Source organism: Anabrus simplex, chromosome 13 (genome assembly GCF_040414725.1).
Source record: "Anabrus simplex isolate iqAnaSimp1 chromosome 13, ASM4041472v1, whole genome shotgun sequence".
Lineage (NCBI taxonomy): Eukaryota > Metazoa > Arthropoda > Insecta > Orthoptera > Tettigoniidae > Anabrus > Anabrus simplex.
Genome location: NC_090277.1, coordinates 44,158,771 through 44,178,922, shown reverse-complemented (window position 1 = coordinate 44,178,922; position 20,152 = coordinate 44,158,771). Strand labels below are relative to the sequence as shown.

Below are 20,152 nucleotides of genomic sequence, written 5' to 3'. Positions count from 1 at the left end.
ACATAACGTGGTACTAATTGTATTGAATAGATGGGGTAATAAATATACTCCTTTTGTAAACTAAGTGAGATCTATAAACATTGGTCGCAAATCCAATGGTCCACTACCACTACTGTCAATGATCATGATGTTCCAATAATTTACGGAAGGTTGTATGAAACAAAAGTCAGAAATATATACCTACCTAAACTAACGGTTAAAATACAGGACAAAATCAATGATAAAAACCTGCCCATTCCAAATCTATACAGATGGAAGCAAAAGTGAGGCTGGAGTTGGATCTGGAATAATTCTGTAGTCATCATGAACCTCCTCAGCAATATCAATTCAAATTACAAAATACCTATTCCAGTAATCAAGCAGAACAATACTCAATATTGAAGGCACTGGAGAATTTACAAGGCATCAACCACGTAAATAGAAAAGCAAGAGCAGCTATTATTTACACTGATAGTAAAATAACCCTGGACCTACTCAAAAACAATGGAAAAAGCAACAATCTCGTAGAAGAGATCAGAAGGAAGATGAGAGACCTGCAACTACAAAACTGGAAAATCCACTTCTCATGGGTTAAGGCTCATGTCAGCAGAGAAGGCAACGAAAATGCTGATCAACTGGCGAAACAAGCAGCCAGCAGAACAGACCTAGAAGTGACTTTCGATCAAATTCCTGATGGTGGAGTAGAAAAGGTATTGCGTAAGAGAAGTTTACAATTGTGGGAAGAAGAGTGGAGAGAAACTTCCATTGGATCAGGAACGAAAGATGAACTTATAGATAAATATTCATATTTCTTTAAATTATTTGTAAAGTGCATCAATTTTGATAATCTGATGTAGGGCATAGTTGTGTCAAGAAAGAACACTATCAGTTAAAGAACTGTAACATGATATATCTAGTCTAAACACACTAAAATCAAACACGTAGGTATAGGTAACGTAACAAAAAGAAAAATGTAATCACGGCTACAAAACAAACACTAATGCATGTAGTATTACTTAAATTGTAATGGAGCATGCAGTTAATGAATATGTTAAAAGACAAAAAACAAAACCTAAACATTGGTCGTAAGCAACTGCAAATGTGTGATTATTCACAAAGACAAACACAAAATGCTGTCAGTTGCGTACGTTCATTTATTTACAACTTCACATTAAACACACACAAAAGACCACCATTTTTAACAACTGCCTATCACGAAGCACAAGGAGACTGCAACCACTGCATGTCAACCATAAACTCTACAAAACCAATTCACATACTTCAAACAAGACTTCTACACACATCTCATCAAAACAACTCCTGTTAAACAATAACTCAACTCCACCATCGAGACTGTCTCTTTATATAGGTCGCCTGGCCAGGCTTCTAGAAGGATATGTCACAACATATCTTCTCAAAAATTCTCGAGTGCCTAATAACACAGTTATAATATAAAGAACATTCTACAACCATCTAGTGTCAAAGATACGTTATTCTGGGTGTTACAGTGTGCTGCACAATGTTACTGTGGATTACACATCATATATACAGGTAATAATAAATTATATACTATTAATTACAGGTCCTTACATTAACTAAACTCAATTACAGGTCCTTACATTAACTAAACTCATATAAATATATATTTACATCACGTTTCATGACATAACCTCACAAATGATACAATCATCCGACTATGTAAATAATAATAATATTAATACTAAATGGATGTAAACACTTCATAGCCATACTTCAAAAGTCATGATGATGATGATAATAATAATAATAATAATAATAATAATAATAATAATAATAATAATAATACAAGCTTGATACTTGTATTATCTACCCATAGGTTAAAGAATATTGTTTTAAAGTTATATCAGTCTATTACACTTGTGTCATGTGGTACATGCATGATGGGGCACTAGCCCATTTTCATTTTAGGTTTAGGTGACACCTAACATGGGTCTTCCATGAGTGATGGATTGGTCGGGGAGGACATGGTGATCACTGATGGTAGAGGAAGCAGACCATAATTCTGAAAATATTGGGTTTGCAACCAAGGAACTTTTATCCTTCATTTGTTAGGTGCTGCCTCCTCTACAGTGTTCTCCCTAGGGCCATTTTACACTGGGTGCTCCAAATTAAAATGTAAATACTGTAAATATTGTAAAAATGTTTACTTAATTAATGATAAATCTTCATTATTGTCAGCATAATTGAATCAGTTATATCGGAATTTAAATAACTATAACACAGTGTCGTGCGCGAGAGGTGTCTGGATTAGCATGGAATCGCACGAGAGTAATCGATTCTTTACGACATCACAAACCTAAGCAACCGAGTGGTAAGCCTGGTGCTACATGATTATGAACGAGCAGTAGAACACTACAATTTTAAAATACTCTGTTACATCTTGTTTGTGATAACGCTAAAATCTATTTTGCAGTTAATGTTTACCTGTCTAATATTATTGTTAATACCCTCTGTGGATTAGGATTGGGCACTACGTCCCTGTTTCGGAGCACTGTGCCGGTGCACAGTTATGTTCCGCTATTCCGGAACACTGAGTGTTAATTGTTTCGAAACATTCTCAAGCGAGACGGAGACACTAACTTGCTGTCCCGTCAGAAGCGCCACTATGCACTGCCCTTCACCTACTAGCTGACTGTGCAGTGGGCGCACGGGACGCGGGACTGTAACTACGCAGTAGAAAGAACTTCGAGGGGCAACATTACATGCTACGCGCCAGCGGGAATGTGCCTGTACCGAATGTGCTGTATGGTTGGTGTGTGGCCATGTACAGCGTAAAGCTGCACAGGACATGAACAAACAGTCGGAACACTGAAATTCGTGCCCAATAATCATGTTTAAAGGCTGCTTTTAGGTTAAGATTTTTCCGGTCAATATGAAATACACATAACACGGTTACAATGGCAGTACAAGTGTTTAAAATTAACTAATTCAATAATATTTTCACCAGTTGAATGTATCGGCCTGTATTGTGAGTAATTGGGGCCAGGATAAAACTTCACGGCACGTGAGAAAGCAGTCGGAACTCTGAATGAAATACGCACCCCAAAAAACATGTCTAAATTTTCCTTTTAGGATAAGAATGTTTTCATTCATTCTGAAATACACCTGTCACAATTACACTGGCAGTACATGTGTTTACAAATGTCACAATATTATTTTCACCAATTAAAAGTATACTCGCACAGTTGAAGAAACATTCGTCAGTACTCTATTCACGTACATAATGTACAAGTGGAACACGAAAATAATAATTAACCCATACAAGTGAAACACGAAGATAAAAATGAAACACTATATACAAAGATTAAAAATAAAACTATACAAGCAGAACACGAAAATAAAACTTAAACACAATATACAAGCAGAACACGAAAATAAAAACTGTGGGATGTTTAAGTTTGAAATGTCTTGTCATTGTGCCAGTTGAAGATCCCTTTGCAGACAAAATAGAACATAAATTGCATTTCACTCCATCTGGTTTTCTTCTAGTAAAAAAAGTCCAGAACAGGACTCCGATGCGACATTATGCAAAGTTTACCGTCTTTCGTACGGTTTAATTACTTTCGTGCTGTAAGCTCTTTGCACTTCGAATTCCTTCCCTCTCAACTTCCATTTACCTTCTTTAATATCTCGAAAAATTTCCCTCAACACTTTCTCGGGGTTTGATGTTAAAAAATAATTTGGACTTTAAGGAAACTTTTAAGCCCAAGAAAAATATAGGTCATCACTTTGGAATTAAAGATATAACTGGATGAAAAAATGTTTACACTCCAGCACAGGGCGGCACACAGCCGGTATCGACAGTCAGTCACAGCCAAGGCCAACTAGTCTATCTAGTGCGGCCTTCGACACAGCACATTCAGTACAGGCATATTCCAGCTGATGCGGAGCATGTCATGTTGCCTCTCGAAGTTCTCTCTACTACGCAGTTACAGTCCCGTGTACCATGTGCCAGCACTCTGTACCGAAACACTCCGCCTCAAGCTCCTAATGTTGCGGAACAACTGAATGTTCCAGTCTGCCCAACCCTACTGTGGATCAATGGTTGAGTGTCAGCCTCTGGATCCCAAGATAGTGGGTTCCAACCCGGCAGAGGTAGTCAGATTTTTTAAGGGTGGAAAAAAGTCCATTTGACACTCCATGTCGTACGATGTCAACAGGTAAAAGATCTCTGGTGACACATTTGGTGTTTACCCAACAAAATTCACTAAAACTCAGCCTTAGACACACAAGAGAGATTCAGTTTACTGTGCCATCTAGTAGGCCTAGAGTAAAACGGAACATCGAAACTGATGAGCAGACAGACAGATGGCATCAAATTAAGACCATACTATTATTATTATTATTATTATTATTATTATTATTATTGCACTGAGGGGAATAAATTGAAATTTTATTATATTAAGTTTTTACATAGTATTTACCGCCTGGCTACTCATTCCTGCCTCACGGCTGGCAAAAATTTCTGGGGAGAATATTACTCTGTAAATAATGGAACAAATCACATAACTGGGACCTTTTATAAATAACGTTAGAAAATTATTACAGCGAAATTCAAGGGATGGGTCAAAACCTATTTTATGAAATAGTGCTAAAAATGATTTCGTTTTTGCAAAATCAAACCAATTACTGCAAAAAAAAAAAAAAAATTCTCTAGTTATGCAGTTATAGTGAAACTGCGAAAACCAATAGTAGGACCAGAATGAAGTGTACAATGGAAGATGAGCAGGGAGGTACTTTGCCATTCTTCTTTTCTCACTGGATCAGAAAAAGCTATTGCAACAAATTTTGTAACAACCAGACACACTAGTCGTGCTCCAAGTATCATTACACAGCACCAAAAACGAGACTGAGACTTCAATGGAAGTCGCATTTTGCTCTGGCCTGCGCCAAGAATTAGATGCAAGATCATCTGTGAGTATTCAAGAATATTGTACAGCTACAATAACAACTAAACTTGAAAAGTAATACCGCACCTGTGGGTACTGAGGCCCTATCTTCATAAGACGACACAGGCTCTGCTCGTGTAACACGTGACAGTACTTATTAGCTTGCTTCAATGCCGAGCCTTCCAGAAGACAGTTCACCAATATGGGTACCAGCAATGTTAGCATCTGGATTCCTATAAAAAAAAATATAAACATTTACTTGAATTAGTTATTTAATGTTAGCATCTGGAATCCTAAAAAAATATATATATATATTTATAAACATTTACTTGAATTAGTTATTTATTTTCCAATAGTAATGTATAATTATTCAACTCCAGGGTTTAAATACATCTCTTGGCCAGGAAAAAGAATTCAATGCTCATATGCATCTAGAAGGGTGCTTTTCAATGTATTTAAATATTTCACATTGTAGTGGACTGGGTGAGTTGGTCGTGTGGTTAGGGGTGCGCGGCTGTGAGCTTGCATCCGGGAGATAGTGGGTTTGAACCCCACTGTCGGCAGCCCTCAAAAATGGTTGTCCGTGGTTTCCCATTTTCACACCAGGTAAATGCTGGGGCTGTACCTTAATTAGAGCCACGGCCGCTTCCTTCCAACTCCGAGGCCTTTCCTATCCCTTCATCGCCATAAGACCTATCTGTGTCGGTGTGACGTAAAACAAATTGCATTGTAGTGGAGTTGGATGGCAGTAATGCTGGCTGTCGTCATTGTTGATGTGGTAGGAATCATGTTGTCATGTTGGAGTGTTATTGGAGTACTGAGTGGAGTGGAGTACTGTGTGTGTACTGCCATGGAGTACTCAATACTGTGTGTGTACTGATGCGGAAAGAGTTGGAATAGTGTTAACTGTTGCCATTGTGAGGAGTATTGTGGTGCTGGTTAACACTGTTGAGCAGTTTAGTTGTTAAGTACTGTAGTTCACTGTGTGGAGTAGTGATGTTGACTGTGAGTTAATTGAGTTCACAGTATTGATTGTGAGAGTTTGCAGGTTCATCTAAGGAACAGTTATCGAGTGAAGTGACTGCTAACAAACTGTGTGTTCGAATCTGTCTGCGTGCAGCTGTTGTGTGAAACGACTGAATGTGCAAAGCGAAGTGGAAGGGAGGCCTGTCAATCACGATTATAGCTCGACCTAGGTAATACCAGCGAGCCAGACTGCCTACTGTGAGGAGGATAGAGACTTTGTAAATAACCTCTAATTAGGGAAATGTTGACATCTGTTCTCAAATATATATTTTTTTTTTGCTAGGGGCTTTACGTCGCGCCGACACAGATAGGTCTTATGGCGACGATGGGATAGGAAAGGCCTAGGAGTTGGAAGGAGGCGGCCGTGGCCTTAATTAAGGTACAGCCCCAGCATTTGCCTGGTGTGAAAATGGGAAACCACAGAAAACCATCTTCAGGGGTGCCGATAGTGGGATTGGAACCTACTATCTCCCGGATGCAAGTTCACAGCCGCGCGCCTCTACGCGCACAGCCAACTCGCCTGGTCAAATATAATTGTGAGTGTATATGTGTGTAAGAGAAAGATGTGAAAAAGGGGGTTGGAAAGGAAAACCTAAATTAGAGAATTAATAGGAGTAAACTAGGATGGTTTGGACATGTAAAGAGGATGGAGGAGAAAAGAATACCAAAACAGATGATGGAGATGAAGTTTGAGAAAAAGAGAGTGAGAGGGAGACCTAGAACAAACTGGATTTATTCAGTCAAGAGGAGTGAAAGAAGAAGAAACCTGAACTTGGACAAAATGATGGAAGAGGAATAGTGGAAAAAAAGAAGTAGGTAGAGAAGTGCCATAAATGTCCCAACCTGGCAGGTGTTGGATATGGGAAAAGGATGATAATGATGACGATGACTATGATATGCATGTGTGTACTAAATAGGTCAACCTGTTTAAAATTAGATCAATGAAACAGTCAATATTTGATTCATAACAAACAGTGCATTAAGCCACTGTACCTAGACTTTCTAATTTTTAAACGCTTTACAGGCAAGTCCAATCCTGTCATAATGGAGAGACATAAAATTGAACTGCTGTTACAAGCACATACAAAAAAAAAAAAAATCAAAATGAATTCCATAAGATTTTTATTGTAAAGAAAGGTATAAAAGGAATAGAGCCATTTAACAACTGAATGATTTGTCATTCTGACCATGGTTTGTGCATAATGATGCAGACATCTCTGAGCACTGGACGCTAATCAGTATGGAAGCTCTGTTGCACTGGATTGAACAGGAACTTTAATGGTAGAGAATGAAAAAAAAAAAAGTTGCCAAGCTTGGTTTTATGTCATCTATGTAGTTTTCACATCCTTCCTCGAGACACTTGCTCCATCGTCTTTCAGTGGTCAACGAAATACAATTCTTTTCATAAATTTCAAGTAAGTAGATTTGCTCAGGAGACATTGTTACTGCAGTACTGTTTATATTTTATAGATTTAATCTTTCTGTCAGGGCTAAGGAGTATAAGACAAAAGCAGCTGCATTTCAGGACATAAGTTTGAAGTATTAATTGTAGAGAAGGTGTGAAATGAATAGACTTAACATTAAAATATTTCATATTTTTTTCATTTTTAAATTTCTTTTTCTCTGCTAACTGTTGAAAATCAAACCAGTGACTTGTACCATAAAGACCCAAAAGACTTAATCCTTTGTCAGGTATCAGTAAAAAACACATTAAAACTTTTCTCAATTTGAATTTAATTTACATTTACCATATTTCTTACTGAATTATATATGATCCTCACTTATGTTTCTTATATCTTTCTTTCTATTTTATCCCTCCTCCCAACCACAACACACAAACGTCTGTTGGAGAGCATAAAATATTTCTTTGCTAGACAATTTTTGTGTGGTTGAGTGTACATACAAGGAAATTTAATATGTCCTCCTATTCAATACATACAAATCTTCATCATTAGATGGAGTAGTAATAGTTTGACTTTTCCTTTGTAAAGTATAAGGATTAATGCACATAAAAACATACCAAAAATAAAAGTAAGCTAGTGTGATTTTTTTAGGACATAGAAAAGTTGACTTACAAGTTTCTGATCCATAGCACAGCTTACATTAAAGGTACATTTTTGGTCATCAGCTTGGTGTATTTTAAAATTATGAATCTCTCTACATAAAAATGAAATGACAAATGTCTGTCTTTCAAAATGACATCACATCTAAAGTGCTGGGTGAAATTTAATCAAAATTTAGCACAAACATTATCAGAGCGGATTGTTACATGACTATATTTTATCTCGAAAATAGATTACTTGCACTGAGCTTGTGCAGAGTAATGAGTAAATGGTGAGCCATATCACAAAATGAAGCGCAGCATATGAATTTTTAATTAATTCAGTCTTATAAAAACAAAGGTTACATACATTTCTTTTACAACTCAAAATGGTTCTCCACGAGATTATGCTCATGTGTTACAGTATATCTTCCAGATCGTCTAAAACTAATGAACAATAACATTACACTGATCAACTGCTCTTAGTTGAGAAGTACAGTTTGTCTCTTCTGCCACCACTCATATCTGCTAGTTGACAGAAAACCAACAGCAGCTAGTTAGTAACAGAATGCAACGTGGTAGTCTTCTTGGTTCATACCATGAGCAACAAGAACAAAACAAACTGATAGAAAACTTCCACAAAGACCTTATTCTGTTTTCACAGGAGTAAATCGTATCTTTCCTTAAAATGATGAAAGGTTTGAAATTAATTTCATCGTTGCCCTGTTGGTAAAATGGTACTATCATTCATCACTAGATGTCTGACTATGAACCAGAAACACAGTCCGATAAGAAAAACCTATGGCTAGCAAAGTTACAAAGTGTCTCGGTGGATCAATGATAGAAAACCAAACTCTTAATACCAAGTTTGATCTCAGCCTAGATAGAGAAGTTTGGAGGGTGGATAAAAGAATTGTAGCACACCATGACATAACTGAAGACCTCGCCAGAATTAGGATGTAACCAACAAATTTTTGAAAAGTGAGGTTTCAGTGGAGATAGGGTGTAGCATCACGCCTCTATGCTGTGGCGTCATCTTATGTCTTACATTTGAACTTCAAGCCAGTGTTGCCAACTTAGCGGATTTTCCGCTAAATTTGGCAGAATTATAAGACTGTCGGCTGAGAAATACATCATTTAGCAGACAGCGGAATTTTTGGCGGAATTCTAGATTTATTATAGCGGAATTTAGTGTTTTATCCATTTTACGTTCTGTTTTAATTTGTACTCCAGTCTGTCTCCAAACTATTCTGTGTTTCCTGTCAGGAGCTAGCAGTCACATGAGGAAAACATGTTATTTGGATTTGATGTTATGAGATCATGGTATCATAAACTTCTAATGCGTGGGGAAAGGGTACTTATCTCTTAGTTGACGAATGACGACAGATAATGAAACTGTGAGAGAGTAGCATTTATATTCATGCTATGAAGGAAGACAATTTAATAAACTGGCCTGTTTTGTGTGTGGCCCTTGAAGTAGGAGATTCACCTAGTTTGCACCTGGCACTAAAACGCCTACAAGTTTTAGCTCGCCGGCTTGCAGGCAGGGGGTTAATGCCAGTGAAACTCACAGATCAGGTGAGTGCAGACATTTACTTTTATTATTATTATTATTATTATTATTATTATTATTATTATTATTATTATTGCTCATTTTATTGTTCATTATTTGATATCGGATTTCTTGGCGGAATTCTAGCGGATTTTAAGTAGTATTTAGCGGATCTTGAAAATATAACTTGGCAACACTGTAGTGGTTTATAGCCAGCAGAACTTTGTCCTCTGTGGTGTGAGGATGGAACATCACTCCTGATAAGGATAGTACTTGTGTTGGTTCATCATCAGGTGTAATAGATCATTTACGTAGGTGGTTTGAAAAGTTCTCGGAATGTACTAGAATTAAGTATCTTACCTCGGTGGAACTGTTTTTATTTTTCAACATAGTCTCCCTGTAGACTAATGCATTTGGTCCGGCGATGTTCCAATGCCTTGATCTCATCTCGAAAATAAGATTCCTCCAGGCCAGCAAAATACCTCTCCAATTCGGCTGTCAGTTCTTCCCTTGTAGAAAATCTCCGTCCACCGAGAAAAATTTTCAGCTTGGGGAATAGATGAAAGTCTGATGGTGCCAAATCAGGTGAATAAGGTGGATGTGGCAACAATTCGTACCCCAGTTCATGAAGTTTTGCCATGGCAAGAACACTTGTGTACGGCGGAGCGTTGTCCTGATGAAAGATGACATTTTTCCTTGCCAAACCAGGCCTTGTTTCGCGTATCTTTTCCTGTAGTTGGTCTAGGAGGTTTGCATAGTATTGCCCTGTAATTGTTTGGCCAGTAGGAAGATAATCTACCAGCAGAATGCCTTTTGCATCCCAGAAAACTGAGGCCATGACCTTTCCGGTCGAACGCACTGCCTTTGCTTTCTTTGGTGGTGGTGGTGAATTAGCATGTTTCCACTGCTTTGACTGCGGTTTTGTCTCTGGGGTATAGTAGTGGACCCAAGTTTCATCTGTAGTCACAAACCAGCACAAAAAATCTTGTTGGTTGCACTGAAAACGGGCCAGACTTTGTTCGCACATTTCCAATCTGGTGCATTTATTGTCCAATGTCAAGAGCCGCGGCACCCATCTTGCGGATAATTTTTTCATACCCAATTCTTCGGTTAAAATATAATATACCCGTTCAGAAGACATCCCTACAGCTTCAGCAATTTCCCGCACTTTCAGTCGATGATCCTCCACGACCATTTTATGCACTTTTGTGATAAATTCTAGGGTCGTTACACTTTTTGGCCGTCACTACGCGGATCATCATCCAAGCTCTCGCGACCAAATTTAAACTCGCTGGTCCACTTGGCAACAGTTGAAAATGAAGAAGAAGAGTCCCCCAGTGTGTTCTGAAAGTCGGCATGAATTTCCTTTGCTTTCATACCTTTCTTTACAAAGTATTTAATCACTGCTCGAATCTCAGTTTTTTCCATTGTCACAAATCACTACGCGGGAACAACAGCAAAGAGTCGTCACTACCACACTCCTGCAGCTAGAGCACTGACGCGCCATGTGTTCACTCACAAAGGATGTGTGATTATTGCACGGGAACCTCGTTGCTCTAGCACGGACATCTAGCGGTGATTCCGAGAACTTTTCAAACCATCCTCGTAAGTAAAGGCCATAGACAAAATCACATCTATATTTTGAAATATTTTCATTACATTGTTATTTTTATATGTATTACACTAATATTATTTGCTATAATTTTTGTTCCTTCTCTTATGCTATATACAAACATAAGACATCCTTGCAGATTATTTTCCCACTTGATCACTTTCAATTCATACATTATTTTATGAAACCTTAAGTTATAACAATAAAATATTGTTTATAATAGATGAAATAAATGATACACTTGCAAATGCATTCAGTTCAAGTACCCTAAAAATATTTTTTCCTCTCTCTTGAAAAATTACTGATTTGCTGCCTACATCATTTTTCTTGGGAGGTCTTCAATTATTGACATGCCAAAGATGTATACTGCATCTACTCATCCTACTCAGGGAATAGGCAGATTTATCAACCATTTCTAAAAAAAACAAAAAAGTTTATTTATCTAATCTGGCACTAGGCCTAAGTGGGTTTGCTTAAGTGATACAGAAAATAGGTAATAAATAACACACTGCACAAAAAAGTTTAGAGGGACAACATTTTAAACACCTGCATTACTTTTTCAGGAATGGTGGGAGTGGAACAGACATTTTATCAGGAAAGTGAAACATTTATTTAACTGAAATATACATATCCTGTTCACTTCTTATCACACATGTTGGTGCTATGACCAGAAATTCAACACAATGTTGATAGAGCAAAAAAAAAAAAAAAAAAAAAAAAAAAAATTCAACATCTGGTAAGCCCTCCATGTGCCTGTATTACTGCCTCACATCTTCGAGGCATGCTCCTGACAAGTCTGTAAACAGTTTCTTGCGGGCTTCTGTCCCACTCATCACTAAGGAACTCTGCAAGTTGTTCAAGAGTCTGAGGTGCTACAGGATGGGCCCCAAGTTGTCTGTTAGCATATCCCAAAAATCCATAAATGCTCAATGGTACTGAGGTCAGGACTCGGAGCAGGACAGTCTAATGTTTGAATCGCTAAGTCCTGTAGAGTTTCCATGGTGGCTGCTGCTGAATGTGCTCTCACATTGTCATGTTGCAGGATAAACTGGGAATCCATTACAACTGCAATGGGCATAACATGACCAATACAATCTTGTTGATGTACCTCTGAGCATTAAGTCGGCCTCTGGTTATCTGAAGGCCCGAATGGCCATCAATTGTGATGCCACCCCACACCATGACTGAGCCACAGCCAAATCTGTCCATTTCCTGGACTGCTGCTTAAACGTCCGTCGCACCGTGTTAGACGAAAGCGGCACTCGTCTATAAACGATACACTGCACCAGTTGGAAATTCTAAGTTCCCATGGAGGGAATTAGATTCTTTTCCACCAATAGAGCATATCAAAAATCAGATCAAAAATTAGATCCCACTCTGAAGAGTCTAGTGTCAGACCAAGACGAAACGCTGGTTAATAGAGCAAACGCCGGAAAAGCCATCCATCTAATTTTTGATCTGACACTGCACCAGTGACGCAGCTGCCAGTTCCTACTGTCCTCAGAAAATCAAAGTCGATCTCTCTTGTGCCGAACAGTTAATCGAGGGACCTGATGAGGTCTTCTTGGTCTTAAAGCTCCCTCTCGCAGTGTGTTGCATAATGTTTGGTCACTAACACTGCAACCAGTTGCTGCTCTTATATCATTTCGTAGGCCCTGGGCAGTCACAGAGCAGTGACGGAGAGAACAGTTCACCACATATTGGTCTTCTCTAGTCGATGTTTTCACTTTTCTCCCTTGACCTGGCTTTTGTGTGTATGTACAAGTTTCACAAAACCGTTTCCAAACCCTCCCAACAACAGATGAAGCCATATTATGCTTTGTAGACACTGCACAAATAGTCCAACATTTCTGCAGCAATGTCACTGCCCGAACACGTTCTGCCTCATTCAGATACCTAATTTTGACTGATGCAACGTACACAGAGAGTCCATTTCACTCTGAGGCATTTGACTACTGCCACAAAGCCATGGATTTCCAGTGAAATGTGGAGGATTCCTCTCATTCTTAAAACATATCAGAAGAATAAGAGCAACAGTATATATCTTAATCACAAACTACTCACATTGTACACCCAATCAAATTCTTGTCGTCTAATTTTTTTGAGCAGTGTATATTGTTTTACAAAATTAAATCATCACTAGAGTTTGTGCTGTTAAGAATTTGAATTACTGAATAAATAAATTAGACTAAAATCATCCACATGGTATCATACATTTCTCACCAGTCTGACCAACAAGTGAGTTTTTTAGTTCTATCAAGATCCCTCTATCCTACATTGAGGTTTGGCAAATTAAAGCATTACCATTTAGCATACTTTGTTTTAAGAGACCAGCAACATTTCTAGACTACCTTATCACTATTCTTCTTTCTTATCTAATTCTAAGACAGTAAGCTACGTACAACATACAAACCATACACTACACTGACTTGTTGAAACTGACCTTGCATGAGGTCTCCTGATGCAAGCAAGGTAGAAAAGAAAAAGAGCCTATATTAAAATACAAAGAATAAACATGCCACTAATGATATCATTCCTCTTAAATTTATATCTAAAATAGCAATAAGATAGGGTCAGGAGGAAGAGTAGATTAAAATTTCATTCCTTAACTAGAATTTAAATATGGTTCTGTTGAGAGAAAATCCAAGTTAAAAGAATGAAATTTTACCTACATACATTCACACTAAAAAAATATGTTTAATTTTATTTTAGGATCTTTTCTCTCAGATAGGGATTGGGGTAGTCCACACTTTTATATACAAAAATATTTATACAATCTTCACATTTCATACTTTGTTCATACAATAACCATGACATGTAAGCAGAACAAGGAGGTTTTCTATTGGCAACCTTTAGAGTACAATGAGCAAGTTGACTACATGATTCAGACTGTGTAGCTGTTGACTTGCAGCTGGGAGATGGTGGGTTCGAGCCCCTGAATGAAAACCCTTAAGATGGTTGTCTGTTATTTCCGCTTTTCATTTTAATTAAAGCCAAGGTAGTTTCCTTTCCAGTCCTAGACTGTCAGACCTGTTGCCATGAAAAATCAATAATTTAAAAAATAATAAAAAGCAGCAGATTAATGTTACTTGATGTAACTTCGGAATGTATGAATATCTCTCTCTGCCTCCCACCCACTATCTAACCCCCATCAGAAGTGTTAGCCCACGGATGTTAAGTAGGAAGACCTGTACCGGGGCTCTTCAGAGGCCATATGTCATCAATCATCATCTAGCGAAGCATGGTTTTCAACACTGCATTCTCTGAGGAACGCAGATTTTGTGCAGCTAACAGAGCAAAAGGAGGATCAACAGAAAAGATTCTCAAGTATCTAAACCCTATGACTATGACTGGATATTCTGGCACATAAAAAAATTCAGGGCAAAATTCCAGCACCTTGATGCTTCCAGAAAATATAAAAGTGGTTATGGGGCCTAAGTAGTAGTAGTAACACAAAGGGAATTCAATACATAACGCACCACATTTTTTTCCTAAAAGCAGGTTGGTTTTATTGAGGATTCAAATACACCATGTTATTCCCCCATCCTTTTGCTACACTACCCTATTTTTTAACATGATCTCCATTCAATGCTACAGCCTTGCACCCCCGTAATGTGAGGTCAGTATTGTGGTTTCGAGAGTGTACGTAAGAATCAATGTATAATAGGACTTGTACAACGTCGTGTTTGTTTTCATGGGTATTAGCTCATCCCACAGCAGATGTCATACTCTGTGGTAAAATCTTGTTGCCTTATTAATTCAGTTGTTTACCTCAAGTTTTGCAAAGAATTTGGTTCAGCCATTTATTACGGGCTGTGCAGTTTCTGCCACAGAGTCTGCAATGCATGATGTAGATGCTATATGTGATGCTGCCAATACCTTTGCACTTGCAGCATCCCATATTTATGACTCTCCCCTGGTCCTTGGAACTAGGGTTACTCTGTCTGGCCTATTATCATTACTAATCTGGTAGTAATCTGAATTTGTGATTCATTGACAGCGATTATAGCAGTCTTGAAGATGACAGGCAAATACAAATGGTAAATAAATGCAGAACTATGTTTTAAACATCAACAAGACCGAGACTGTGGTGATGGCAGTGCGTAAGGAGGGAATGGGGTAAATTTACCAAGGGAGATATTCAATCATCATCATCATCATCATCATCATCATCATCATCATCATCATCATCATCATCATCATCATCATCATCATCATCAATGTTCCACTCCAGTCGCCCGGGTGTGGTTTACAAGCCGCCTCCACTCCTTTCTGCCCTTCCACTTTTCCTGCTCCATTACTTCCACATCCAATCCAGCTTCTCTAATGTTCCTCCAAATCTGATCCATCCACCTTCTTCTCGGTCTTCCAACTGGTCTCTTTCCCTTAACTTCTCTTTCCAATTCCCTTCTTCCTTTCCGTTCCTTTCCCATTCTTTTTACATGTCCCAACCATCTCAGTATTGCTTTCTGTATCTTCTGAATGAACGGTTCTATATTCAGCTCTTCTCTGATTTTAATATTTTGAATTCTATCTCTTCTTGTCTTTTTAACCGATGTTCTTAAAAATTTCATTTCTACTGCTTGGATATTACTATCTTGTCTCTTATTACTTACCAGCGTTTCTAGTCCGTATGTTACAACTGGTATGAAATACTGTTTGTATAATGTTAATTTCGTTCTCTTGGGTACTTTGTTATCCCATAATAGCTCTCTGACTTGATGATAAAATGTTGTTCCTTTACTTAGTCTGTTATTAATTTCTGGGTTGATTTCATTACTTCCATATTCAATACATTTCCAAATTCTTTGCAATTATTTAAGAAACGACTAGGTAAACAACAAATAAGGAATCTGCCATGTGGGCGACTGCCGTAAATGCAGATCAGTGATGATTGATTGAGCAGAACCATTAGTCATGCTAAATGAAGTCAAGCTGGATAGTGTTTCAGATTTCCAGTACTTAGGCAGCATTTTATCAATCAACAATCTACCAAAATTTGAGGTAAACAATTGAATTAATAAGGCAACACAATTTTACCACCAAGGAAGACATCTGCTGTGGAATGAGCTAATACCCATGAAAACAAACACGACATTGTACAACTCCTATTATACATTGATTCTTACATACAGTCTCGAAACCACAACACTGACCAATAGGGATATTTCTAAACTCCAGGCAGCTGAAATAAAGTTCCTCCATACTATGATTCAGAAAACCAAGAAAGGCAAGATCAGGAATGAAAAGATTAAAGAAGAAGTAGCAATATAAGTAACAAGCTTTAACAGCTTCATTTCAAGTGATACTAATCTGGTATTGACTATAATCAAATATAAGATTCACTTCTCAATAAGATCCAGGTATCAAGACTGAAGTGGTTTGGTCACATGAAGGGGATGCCAGCAAGCAGAACTGCAAAGAAGGAATTTGACAGAACAGTAAAAGGAAAACAATCCGAGTGAAGGCCAGAAAAAAACGTTCAGAGATCTAGTGAAGAATGACGTACTGCAAAGAGGTTACGATTGGGAAAAGTTAGTGGAAGAAGAATGGTACAAGGACAGGATGTGAGGGGCTCATTTACCCCAGAACCAAGCAACTGGAGATGCTTCAAGATGATGATGGAATAAATGCAGCAGTGCATCTTGGCTGAAACTCTTTTTCAGGTGACCACAAGTTAGGCTTGAAAAAGTCAGTCTTATGGGGACATACACCATGGAGAAGTCAACATCCTGAGGAGGAGGAGGATGATCATCTCTCACTGAACAACCAACTCGTCTCACAGCCTGATACCTTCCAAAATACATTCCTGCAATTGAAAAGTAGTTTCCAAGATGAGGATACTGTGAAATGATGAGAATACAAGCCTTGTGGTGGAGTTCCTCTGCATGTTGAGGGTTGCTTAGAAAAGTACCACACCAAATGGAAGACCCTTAGCAGTCCCTAGCACATTTCTTTAACAATTCAGTGACTACAACATTTTTTATAACAATCAAAATATTTGGTCCTGTAAACTGTCACTTTTGCTGTAACTTAAGTGAAAAAAAAAAAATATTTTCTAAGGACAACTACAAGGATTTTAACTCATCATTGAATGGGTATATGTGAACTCCTGGTTTCTAGAAGGAAGATACCTTGCAACACCATAAAGATTAAGGCAAACTGATGCCAATTTGTAAGTTGCTGTGATGCAAGGTTAATTTCTATTACACAATACAACGCCTATTAGTTATATTACTATTACTACCAACACATCCCTCTCTCTTAGCACAGAAAATTTAAAACTGTGGTTACCGATTAAGTTGATCCTTAGACTACAGTACACCTAAACTTCTCTTTAGAAAAAGAGCCCTGGAGGATAGATCACTGCAGGCCCTTTGTAGAATTTTTATGTTCAACAATACTTCCTCACATACCAGTACTTAAAGTCCATCTTCGACAGTTATGGCAGCAGAAGCCAAGAAAGCATTTGGTATGGCAATTTTTTATTCTTTGATTTCCTTCACTGAATTCACCAGTGTTCAGCTCGCTTAATGTTTCATAAACCTAAAACTTCATATAGATGTTGATTCCCATATGGAACCTGAAATATTTGTCCCGAATGAGATAATTTATATTGGTAACCTAAAACCAATTGTTTAACATTTAACCTAAAACTTCTCGATGAACACACTGTACAATGGTGGAAATCATATAAAATCAATCTGGTGATTCTCAGGATTACAAACACAGACACACACATACTAGGGACCTCATTCTATAATATGTACAGATTTTAGCAATGTCCCATGAAAAATGTATAACTGGAGTTCTAAAACAGATAGAACAGTCAAACACTTTGAGAGAGTAAACAACAACCCAAATTTCTACACAGTTCAGTGTGATACAGTTTATGCTACTTATATATCAAAATCTTATCATGCTTTATCTTAAAATATTTAGCCCTAAAATTCTGTGATTTACCACTGTGTTGGAAATGTCTATCTGTAGTACATGAAGTGAAAAATAATGGAGGAACATAGGATAGTTGATAGCACACACATAGAAGCGAAACACTGCTGTTGTTGCTGATGCTTAGGTAGTGTGGAGTATAATCTAACAGCTTACATTCTGCTAGAGCTGAGAGATGTTTCCTGAGACTTTAGATGTTATGCCAGGTTTTATCCAATGTAAAAGTTCTTTGTCCCTCTTGGAGCCTGTGCGCATTCTTCAAAACTGAAGGTTTAAATAATTCTTTTGAGATAAGCATCTAGACAGCTATAGTCAATTTTCTTTTTTTTTTTTTTTCTTTTTTTTTTTTTAACTACAGTTTTTAACAAAGGACAGACTCAGTTACATCTTTTGGCAATGATGAGATAGGGCAGGGTTAGGACTAGGAAGGAAGCATGCGTGGTCTTAATTAAGATAGTCATTTTTCACACTTGTACCTTAATGACGATCCAAGCAGTAGAAATTAAATTTTTAAGAACATCAGTTAAAAAGACAAGAAGAAATGGAATTCAAAATATTAAAATCAGAGAAGAGCTAACTATAGAACCGTTACTACAGAAGATACAGAAAGCAAGACTGAGATGGTTTGGACATGTAAAAAGAATGGGAAAGGAACGGGTAGCAAGAAGGGAATTGGAAAGAGAAGTTAAGGGAAAGAGACCAGTTCGAAGACTGAGAAGAAGGTGGATGGATCAGATATGGAAGGACATTAGAGAAGCTGGATTGGATGTGGTGGAAGTAATGGAGCAGGAAAAGTGGAAGGACAGAAAGGAGTGGAGGAGGCTTGTAAACCACATCCAGGCGACTGGAGTGGAACATTATTGATGATGATGATGATGATGATGATGATGATGATGATGATACCTTAATGAAGGCTATACAGCTTCCTTCTTACTCCTAACCGTTTTCTATCCTGTCATCACCATAAGATCTATCTGTGTCGGTGCAACGTAAAGCAAATTTAAAAAAAAAAACATGGAAAGCATCTTTAAGGCTATTGACAGTGTGGCTCAAACTCACAATCTCTCAAATACAATTTCACAGGTACCTCCTCCTCCTCCTAGCCTGTTAAATTCTACTTCTGAACATAAGCCTCTTCCTTTTCCCTTCCATATCAAACTCTACTGAGCAGTGAGAACCCAGATCCTTCCTGCATGGCATTGGATGTCATTCCTCCAACTCCACTCCATCAGAGCCTTGGTCCATTTTGAGGTGCTCCTTGAGTTCGTGGCCTGCCCGACTCCTCTTCAGGCTTGCCACTTGTTTTTCTTCATCCATTTCTTTACAGTCACCTTGGTTCTGTTTTCCAGCTCCATCGGGAGGATTGGGAGTGATGAGGAGATGGCCTGCCTATTTGAAAATGGCTGTGTATGAGGATGTGGAGGTTGTTTCACCTTTTGCATTTTCATGTGAGTCCCCGTCTCCTCTTTCTGTTGCTCCCTCTTCCACATTAATCTGTCGTGGTGTTCATCCTATTACGTGTTATGTGTGTTTCTTTTCATATTCCAATTTTTCACTTGTTTGTTCCTTTACATTATTAACTGTTAGGCCCCTTTCACACAATCCACTGTTTTCCACGCCACGTCACTCCACTCCACTTCTCACACACTATGTTTTTCACTGCTGTCTACTTCCAGCAACTTCTAGTCCCCACCGCATCTTTTGCGTCCCAGTGCGATCATGGTCGCGAATGTTATCCTAGGGATTTATATTCTTACAAAAAGCAGATTGAGGAGCAAGAAGCGTACTAGGGTTCATTGGGTCCAGTTCGGCAAAAATTGGGAATCACTTCTTGGGAAACTTCAATCCACATTTGAAGTTTTTATTTTATTTGAATAGTCTGTCATTTGTAAATCCTACAGATAAGGACGATTTTGTATTTCAATTATTAATTTTTCAGCATCTATGAATGGAACAGACATTTTGAAACAAAAACTTGGAATTTGTGGAGCAAGCGATATTGACTGTCTGAACGAACTAATCTAATTCAGTGAGCTTCTGTTCGCCAAGAGAGGAAGACACTT

The 20,152-nt window shown here is 38.0% G+C and overlaps 1 protein-coding gene across 1 annotated transcript in view; it reads right to left on the bottom strand.

The window, feature by feature from the left end:
• The window catches only part of LOC136884962 (HEAT repeat-containing protein 5B), a 390,022-nt gene that overhangs the window by 4,291 nt on the left and 365,579 nt on the right, over positions 1–20,152 (bottom strand). Inside the window, exon 34 of the mRNA XM_067157308.2 lies at positions 4,995–5,140. Coding sequence (XP_067013409.1) covers positions 4,995–5,140 — 146 coding nt within the window. The remainder of the gene's footprint in view (positions 1–4,994; positions 5,141–20,152) is intronic.